Source organism: Gossypium raimondii, chromosome 4, assembly GCF_025698545.1.
Source record: "Gossypium raimondii isolate GPD5lz chromosome 4, ASM2569854v1, whole genome shotgun sequence".
Taxonomy (NCBI): Eukaryota; Viridiplantae; Streptophyta; class Magnoliopsida; order Malvales; family Malvaceae; genus Gossypium; species Gossypium raimondii.
In genome coordinates, this window is record NC_068568.1 from 1953132 (window position 1) to 1963733 (window position 10602).

At 27.7% G+C, this 10602-nt stretch overlaps 1 protein-coding gene across 1 annotated transcript; it reads left to right on the top strand.

Moving 5' to 3' along the window:
- Positions 1 to 9204: 9204 nt before the first annotated feature.
- LOC105778893 (agamous-like MADS-box protein AGL61) lies at positions 9205 to 10110 on the top strand. Its single transcript, XM_012602642.2, has one exon. It carries the CDS (start codon positions 9374 to 9376, stop codon positions 10091 to 10093), a length of 720 nt encoding a protein of 239 aa, XP_012458096.1. The 5' UTR covers positions 9205 to 9373; the 3' UTR covers positions 10094 to 10110.
- Positions 10111 to 10602: the final 492 nt, after the last annotated feature.

The following is a 10602-nucleotide window of genomic DNA, read 5'->3' on the forward strand; positions in this document are numbered from 1 at the left end:
AATGAACAAATATGAATTCGATCATAAAGAATACAAAGAAAGGGAGGATTCTTGTACAAGAGAAAATATAATATTAGAAGAGACAATTACGAATCTCGAATATAAATTATAAAATGAATATAAAATTAAAAATAAAATATATAATTTTTAGACACTTAAAAATAATTAAAATAATTAAAAATTTTGGTAAAAAACAATTAGGAAAGGTTTAATTTTCAAAAGTTTTGTTAGGCATTTTTTTTAATTTGAATTGCAATCCTAATTATAATTAAGTTGATAATTGAAATATATTTTAATAAAAAATTAAAATAATTTAGATAAGCCCACTTATTATCTTAAGATAAGTCGATTGAGTATTATCTCAATTAGCATGTGTATTGTTGCCAATACAGGAGGATGTGGATTCGAGTGCGTTGAAGCGCATTATTCTCCTATTTATGGGTTAGCAGGGGTTATGGATAGTTTTAGACATTATGTCAAAAATAGTATATATGATCAAAACTTATAATAAAATTAAATTAATAAAATAAATAAATACAATAAGAACATGATATGAAAATAATAGTTAAAATTAACGAAGTAATCAAATTAAATTGAGCTTATATGCTTGACTTGAAATTTGAGGATTAAAACTTAGTTTGAACTCAACCAAGTTTTATTTTTAAAAGTCAAACTTGATTCGATTATTTTTGCTTGAATTTGAGTTCGACTTGATTCGATTATTTTTGCTTGAATTCGAGTTTGAATTGATAAAAAGGTTTGAGCTATTCAATCAAACAATTAAATACTTGTAATTGAATGATTCAATGGCTCAAATTACTCCATCTTAAACTCGACAATCATCAATTTTTAATAATTTGCTATTTATTCTAACGCATAGGATTAATATATCCATTTTTTGAATAGAAAGAGTGCAAAATATAATTTAACTTTTAATACAAAGGCCTCCTAGATACTTTTACGTAAATTAAGATATTGTCATTATACTTTTATCCATTTTATAAGTTTGTTTATTTTAGTAGCTCATAGTTATGTATCCTTTGAAACTAGATGAAAATTCTTGATTTTTATTAAATTTTATTAGAACAACTTATAAACAAAAATTAAATTATAAAATATGTAATGTAATGTGATATAGATTTTGATTTTGATTTTTTTATAAATGAAATTTTAAATGGATTATTTAGTACATTGTTAATGTATATTATTAACCTTACAAGAGAATATTAATGTAATCATTTTATGAATATTATTTAACACTAAAATTAAACTTAAAAAAAAAAAGAAAGTAGGCAAAGCATAATCTTAAATAAATTGTCTTACCTCTAAATTAAATCACAAGAAGCAACGTGTTTATCATGAGTTGAGTTGGGTTGGGTTCGCGTTAGGTTATAAGGCATTTAGATCAATTTTTTGAGTTTAGATTTGGCTCGGATTGAAAAATAGATTTACCTCTTTGTCAAAGCTCGACCCAATTTAATAAATGTAAACCCAGGTCTAACCTGACCTGCTCATATTTGATTTTTTAAATTATTCTTTATTTAATTTTTTTTTAAAAAATATAGTACACTAAATTCACTAAAAAATGCTAAATTAAAAGTTTTCTAACACATTAAAAATTTATTAAAAATATTTATACTAAAAAACACTACCATAAATATAATCAATATTTTATTGTATTAAAAACACAAATAAATATAATAAATATTTTATTATATTAAATGATTTTTAAAATTTTATATTTTGGGTTGGATTATTTAGTGGGTAAGTTTTTTTTCTTTTTAGGTTTTGGGTAATGTGTTTAATTATTATTGGGTTAGTGAATTAATATAAATATATATAAGTACTCTAAAATGTAATTAACATGGGTTCAAATCTTATCGCATGTACATTTTATTTTTTTAAAAAGACTAAAGTACTCTCGAATGATATAACTTATTTTAAATATGAAATGACAATTTTGTAATTTCCTTAATTAAGTTGGAGCCTGATTAACTCTTGACACCCACTTAATTAGAGATTTTATTAGTAGGATAGATAAACGGACCTAAATTCTAGTGATTCACATGTGATTATCCAATAACCTAGTGTTAGATTACTTGTTTAAATTATTTCACGTTCAAGTAAATTTGGAATGTTCAGATTACACTTAATTGAGTGAAATTTACTATTTATAATGATTATTCAAATATGTCACATATGTATAATTACAAATAATTACTAGATGGTTTTCCAAATAGTACCATAGAGAATTAAAATTCATTGTAATTATACTTTCTTACAATTACTCTATGGTGTGTGGTTAAAATTTTTACTTTACAAGGGTAAAAGCATTATTGAGGCCCTTATACTATTAGTTGGATTGCATTCGCTCTTTGTTCTAACGCATATGATTAATTTACCCATTTTTTTGAATAGAAAAATAGCAAAATATAATTTAACTCTTAATACAAAGGCACATTTAATACTTTTACCATTTTACAAGCAAATTAAGATATTATCATTATTTTATTTTAATTTTTATAAGTTATTCTAATAAATTTTAATAAATATAAGGAATTTTCATCTAATTACAAAGAATACCACTAAATAGAGGTACTCATAGGCTGGGTTGGGTTTAGGTTGATCTATAAGGTATTTAGATCAATTTTTTGAGTCCAGGTTCAGCTCAGATCGAAAAATAGACTTGCCTTTTTCCCAAGCCCGGCCCAATTTAATAATGGTATATCCAGGTCCAACCCGACCTGCCCATATTTGATTTTTTAGATTATTTTTTATTTAAAAATATTTTTTAAAATAATATAGTACACTAAATCCACTAAAAAAACTAATTTAAAAGTTTTCCAACACATTAAAATTCATTAAAAATATTTATACTAAAAAACACTACCATAAATATAATAAATATTTTATTGTATTAAAAAAAATAAATCTAATAAATATTTTATTATATTAAATATAATTTTTAAAATTTTTATATTTTGGGTTGGATTATTTAGTTGGGTAAGTTTTCTTTTTAGGTTTTGGGTAATGTGTTTAATTATTATTGGGTTAATAAATTAATATAACATTTTTTATAACATAATATATTTGAGCCGGGCCTGACCAAGCTTAGGCAAAAAGGTTTTGCCCAAGACCCGATTTATATAAAGAATGAGCCTTAAATTTTACCCAAACCTATTTTTCAAGTATTAGATTTTGTCCAAACCATCCCATTTTCAGATGACTTTTGAATTTAAATAAGTGACCAGAACCATCATCATCGAGAGGCAAAATTCAAATAAACAAATTCAAAATGAAAACAATCAGCAAGTAACTTTCTTGAAGCATTGCAATCGTTTGTTGAAGAAAGTGAGCGCGATTTGCGTTGTAAGCGGTGTGAATATTGGCATCATCCTATTCTCCCCTAAAGGAAAACCGTTTTGCTTCGATCACTCGACTGTTACCTTAGCGAAAACCCTAACCGTTACATTATTCTGTTCACATTATGCTTTCAATATTTCATATACAAGACTCTCATTAGTTTGAGAAAATAAGCCTTTACAAATGCAAATTTGTTTTACAATTTTTTTTATATTATGCATGTCTGTTTTACGATCTATATTTAGGGTTTGAGGTTGTCCTTTCCATCAATATTGTCTCCAAGATTCAAACCTACATTTTTCCTTATATAAATTTTCTTCATTTAAGATTCTTATCTCATTAATGTATAGATAATTTTGAAAATTAGATTTATATTTAATTAAGATTTCTTGAAGCATGGATTTAAATAAACAAGAGCTGCTTAACATTTTTAAAGGTTTGTTTGGACAACATAAAGTAATTAAATTAAAGTGCAATTATTAGGTAGTAATTACATTCTCTTGTAATTATCTAAATGTTTGGTGGTGATTGTAATTCTATGTTCGATAGTACAAATTGTAATTACATAGTTACATAATTTGTATTTACGAACAAGTAACAAAAATTAAAATCAAATCATCATATGTATTACGTCGATCTAAAAATTAGTTGATAGTATGATTACTAATAAAATAATAAGAAAAATAAACATCATATGCAATTTTATCTAATTGTTCTAGCATATTCGGTATGAATATAATTTTTGCCACAACTTTATAAAGATATATTTTTAAATAAGTTATGATAAAAATATATAACATTTTTTATGAATAAGTATATTATTTCTATAATATATAACATGGACATATAAATAAGTTTTATTCATAATTCTTGAAATAAATTTTTATAAATAAATATATTATAACACTTTTATAACGTGTAAATTATTTTTGTAATGAATTTTTTGTCATAACATTAGAAATTTTTAGGATTTAAAAATATAATATTTTTATAACATTATAAAATACACACATTATTTTTATAATATATTTTTAAGATTTATATTATAATATTTTTGTCATAATCATCCCAAATAGAAATACATGTTTATGCTTATAATATAATAATTTTTTTAGGTTATGGTTTTTTTGCCAAATCATTTGGTGTAATACCCCTTACTCGTATTCGACACCGAAATAGGGTACGAGACATTACCGGAGTTTACTAATTAATTTTCAGACATTTCATTTTTATCTAACATTCATATTTATAACCAATCAGAATCAAAACATTAATGAGCTAACATTAACTAAATTAACTTATACACGCCATTATAACCAGAATCAAATCATCCAAAATTACCGATAGAACCAATGGATAATGTAATATATCTCCAACTAGCTTCCGATAATCATTTCAAAGCATCTAATAACTACACATATTACCAATAATAATTCGGTTCCAATATAAAACACACATATATATAATATTCATTACCAAATAGCATTCATTTCAATTGAAATTAAACAAAATATAGTTCATACGAACTTACAAGGCTAAATTGCGAAATACCAAAATTTAGGAACATTTTGGAAATTTTCTATTTTCCAATTTCCACCCAATCTTGATCTAAATTAATATTTTATTCAATTTACTACTTTAAATAATAAAACAATTCATTTTATGCAATTTGGTCACTTTTGACATTTTTACAAATTTACCCTTAAATTTTCACCTTTGTTCAATTTAGTCCTGAAACATATAAATTGGTCATTTTAATAAAAAAAACTAATGCTAGTTGAATAATCATATATTTTCCTCCTCCTTCTCTCCATTCCACATCCTTAATATATATAACATGCTTATATGTAATATTATCTATAATTTCACATTTATTTATATTCACTCAAAGCTGTCCACTTGAGTCATAGTCACTAAATTATTTATATCTTGAGATACAAAACTCAAAATTGAGACTCGTTAATTTTATCTGAAACTAGACTCACATATCTTCTTACCATAAAATTTTTAGAATTTTTGGTTCAGCCAAATAGTACATTTTATTCTTTAAAGTTTCCCTATTTCGCTGTCTGACTGTTCCGACCACTCTTCACTAAAAATGAATTATCTAATTGTACAGAATTTGGATGATGTTTCCTTTTGTTTCCTTTGAAAATAGACTCATCTAGGATTCTAATTATATAAATTTTATCCCATAATTATTTTTTTACAATTTTTAATGATTTTCCAAAGTCATAACAGGGGAACCCGAATTCATTCTGACCTTATCTCACAAAATTTATTATATCTCATGATTTAAAAATCTATTGCTTACACCCGTTTCTTCTATGAGAAACTAGACTCAATAAGACTTAATTTCATGTTTTATTCATCTAATAATTCGATTTCCACAATTTACGGTGATTTTTCAAAGTTAATCTACTGCTGCTGTCCAAAACTGTTTTAGTGCAAAATATTGATTACTAAGTCTATAACACTCTTATTTTCCTTCTCTACACTATTTCTCAACACTTTCTCTTATTTTCTCTCCACTAACATATCAAGAACATATAACATTATATAATAAAACCCTATATTAACATCAATCTCATACTTTTTCAATAATATCAAACTCAAAAATATATTGAAATCTTGATGTTCTTACCTTGCTCAATTGACTTCAATCTTTACCTTGATGTTCTTGAATCTAACTTGAAATTCTAGCTCCCCATAGTCTCCTTGTCAATTTTCTCTCTTGGTGACTATGTAAATTTCTTTGATTTCTAAGTGAAAATTGAGGATTTTGCTGAAAGGACCAAATTGTAAAGAAAGTAAAACTTTCTTTCTTTTTCTCTCTTCTCATGTTGGTTGCATGGAAGAAGAAGATGATGGGTTGGTTTCCTTTTTATCTTTCTTTCCACATATATATATACTAAATAAATTAATAATAAAATAATAAAATATCATTTAAAAATCAAATTAAAATATTAATAAACTAATATTTATTTAATTAATTAATCTAAAATATCACCAACATCATCATTGCCTTCTAGATTTCTCTCTCTTCTAATTGACCATTTTGCCCTTTATGTTCTTTTACAATTCCATCATTGAATCATCACTTAATTTGGTAAAATTATAATTTAATCCCTCATAATTCCTTCATCTATTCAATTTGGTCCCAATTCATCCATCTTCCTTAGTTTCTAGATTATTCCTCCCTTAAAATATTTACACTATTGGTCCTTCAACTTTTTCATATTTACACTTTAACCCCTTAAATTTTGAGTATTTACTCTTGGTTAACAAAATTTTTCTCACTTTTGCAATTTAATCCTTTCTTGGATTAATATGTCATAATATACTTTCCAATGTTGACATAACTCAATTACCCTTTTTATCACTTTATTTCCTTATTTTACCATATCAGTATTTTCATGCAACCTTCCTATCATAATGCAACCCATGTCATAATTTTAAAATAAATTTTTTCTTGTCGGATTTGTGGCCCCGAAACCACTGTTCCATCTAGCCCCAGAATCGGGCTGTTACATTTGGAACTTGTTTACTTCAGGTTTAGATGATTATGGGTGCAATTGGTTTCCAATTTTAATAATTTTAGATTTGGATTAGTTCAAATTCAAATTGGATAGGGTCAAATTGTTGACTTTTATGATTAAATTAAATTGGATTAAATTTTTATTCATTTTAATTGATAGGGTTTTCAAGTTAGGTAACGAGTTTTACTAAAGGTGGCAAATGTAGTCTTAAACTCACCCTTGACCTTTTTTTTTAATGAAAGAAGGCAATCGATTGCCTTTAAATTAAGTACTTCTTACATGTGATGCACCAAATTTATCTTATAACAAAAGTTTTCTGATAGGAAAGCTAGGGAATTCAAGAAGAGTGAGTTCAACATCATTATTTGAGCATGATTTAGCTAGTCAATCTGTTACCTTATTACCCTCCTTTGGAACAAACTGGAATTTAACTTCTTGAAACTGTCTCTTAGCTTTCATAATCTGTCGTATAAGTGTCATCAAAGGAGTATTCATAGAATTTCCCAATATCATCTAAATAGCATCTAAGCAGTCACTCTCAACAATAATCTTACTATAGTTTTGTAGTCAAACCACTTTAAGACCAATTAAAATAGCCCATAATTCAGACTTTAGAGCAGAGGCTCTCCCAATAACTTTCTTGAATCCTTCCAACCAATTCCCAGTAGAATCTCGCACCACACCACCCACCATCAGATAGTGTCCATTCATATTAGAAAACCCATCAACATTAATCTTAACCCATCCACTACTCGGAGGATGCCATTTCACCCTGATACCTTGATTAACTCCCAATGACCCTGACCTTATTAGTGATTCACGGATATTAGAGACAAAGCATTTAGCCCTGCTTACAATCTCATCAGGCTTGTTTGAAACCTTTATTCCTATTCTTCCACAATAGCCAACACAAAACAGCAAAGAGTCCCACATGGGCATCATTTCCCCAAAACCTCCATTCAAGTTGGTAATTACCCTTTGTTCAAAAAAAAAAAAAGGTTGGCAATTACCCAATCCAGAAGATCTAAATTAAAGAAGTGAGACAAATAAATTGGGGGGTATTACCTTTTCCCATACCTTAGCCGTAACAGAGCAATCACGCAGGGTATGAATGACTAGTCCTTTGTGGGAGACAGGTTCCTTCTATTCCTTCTAGTCCTTTGTGGGGGTATTTCCTGACCGTTAATCCTCTTTGCAAATATATTACATTTGGAAAAACTCATTATAATTAATAATTGAATATAGGTATAATTGGTTGTAACTATGCATATGTAGCATGTTTCAGCATCCATTATTTCATTTGTATCGAGTATAATTGAAACACCGTAATTACTTGCTTCTTATAAGGGGTTGAGAATCGAGAGAATTAAGTGGGTAATTAATCATTACGACTTTCAAGCTTTTATTTTTAATTATCTAATTATCTAATTGCATTGTACAATTATAAAATGATATAAAAATTTAAATATAATTATTCTTAACTAGTCAAACACATTTAAAAAAATTAAAATTATTTGTGATTGCAAGAAAGTATATTTTTGGCGTAGAAGGAAGTATATTTTTTTGGTGATAATAATTTTTTATTTTACAAAGATAATATCAGGCTCAATTTTTTTATATATTTTTGGGGTCTAGGTGAAATAATAAATTGGACCCCTTTTAAAAAATATAAATAATACAATAAAAGCTGAAAAATTTTGAGGTCCTAAGAGATGAAGTGTTTATGGTAAAAAATTAAAAACCTTAAGCATTTAATTAATTTATTTTAGTCTGCAATTTTTCCCATATTAAACACTGAAAAATATATTTTTTGGACTCCTTCTAGCCTTAGACGCTACGTGACTGCACTTTCAAACAACCCCAAGACCGGCCTAAATCAAGCCTTCATATGGCATTGATTTAATTAAATCAAACCTTAATATAGCTTTGATTTAATTAAATCAAGGCTTAATTAAGCATTGATTTTAATTACCAATAGTTAGGCAATGAATTATTCTTTTTTATAGGAAAAAAAATTGGGATTGTGTAATTATTTCTCTTCATTAAGTAGTGCTATGCGTAAGAAAGAGTTAAATTTTAAAATTATGCGTTTACATGTGGTTAGTCCAAAAACAGCGGTGACGGTGAAAATAGATATTGTAACGTGAGACAAAAATTAAGCTAAACACACAGCACCCACCCTAAGTAAAAATTAATTTGATATTTTTGAGGAACATTTAAAGAAGAAAAAGTGAACAAAATATGATCATTATACTAATTGATATTATTAACCTTACTTATATAGTTTGAAAAGAGAATATTGAGATAATAATTTTAGGATATTATTTAATACTAAGTTGAAAATTTGGACCGATTCTCCAAAAAATTCAACTTACCATATATATAATTGCTTTAATTTGGATATAATCTTATACATTTTCTTCCTTTCAGAAGAATACCATTTTTTTCTAAGACGTACATAGGATATAACAATGGCATCTCTAAATCAAACCAGAAGCAGCAACACCACCACTAAGGCAACGAGGGGTCGCCAGAAGATTCAGATAAAGAAACTCGAAAACGAAAGCAGCCGCCAAGTGACTTTCTCCAAGCGCCGCAATGGTTTGTTCAAGAAAGCGAGCGAGCTTTGCATTTTATGCGGTTGCAACATCGGCATCATCGTGTTCTCTCCCAAAGGAAAGCCGTTTTGCTTTGGTCACCCCGATATCGACATGATATTGGAGCGTTACCTTAGCAAAAACCCTAACCATGCTGATGGTTTGATGATGTCTGGTGACGACATTGCTCCATGTCTCGAAGAGTTCAACGAGGAGAGCCGAGAGACATTGGAGAAACTTGAGGAAGAAAAAAAGAGAAGCAAGGAGATCCAAAAGGAAAAGGAAGAGAGAAAAATGAAGGGACTGTTTTGGTGGGATGACCCTATTGATAATAATATGGGAATTGAGGAACTTGAAGCATATGCTAAAGCCTTGGAGGAGTTAAGGAATAATGTGGCTAATAGGGCTAGTACATTGATGGGAGATGTTTTTGCCATGTCGACTGCCATGACGGTGGCTAATCCTGATGGTTTGGGCAACGGTTTCGCCGTCCAAAACAGTGGCTTTGCCGTCGGAGACACCGGCGGGTACGGGGATTTCAATCTAGGTGTTGAAGGTTTTAATTTTGGTCATGGTCATGACTTGGATTATTAAATATTCTCTATTCATCATTGAAGGTATGTCTGTGGCTATTATTTTACGTTATAAACTTAATCTGCTTAGTTTTTAATTATTTTATGAACAATATAGATCTATATATGATCATATATAAATGAAGCTAGTTTTTTTTATACCTTTAACTGCATTATTTTGTAGCTTTACATCTTTGTTTATATAGGGTGGGTTTAGACGGGTGGTGGGTTTACCTGCGATTAGTGTAAAAATAACGGTTGTTGTAAGATTAGATATTATAGTATGGGTCAAAAAGTAAACTAAATGTACAGCACCTAATGCACGCACCCAACCGTCCATCTAAACCCACCCGTAATTTTGTATAATTTTATTTATTTATTCATATTTTTATCATAAAGTTGATAATTTCGGTATTAATATTGCTCAATAATATATTTCAGAGAATCTTAAAAGTGATTTTGCATTGAATAAAAGAAATTTTATATGATTTGTATTGTTTTTTTCTTATATTTCTTAAGAAATCTTTAGAT

Coding starts and splice junctions, on each gene's coding strand:
- LOC105778893 (XM_012602642.2), top strand. CDS start 9,374: ATGGCATCTCTAAATCAAACCAGAAGCAGCAACACCACCACTAAGGCA.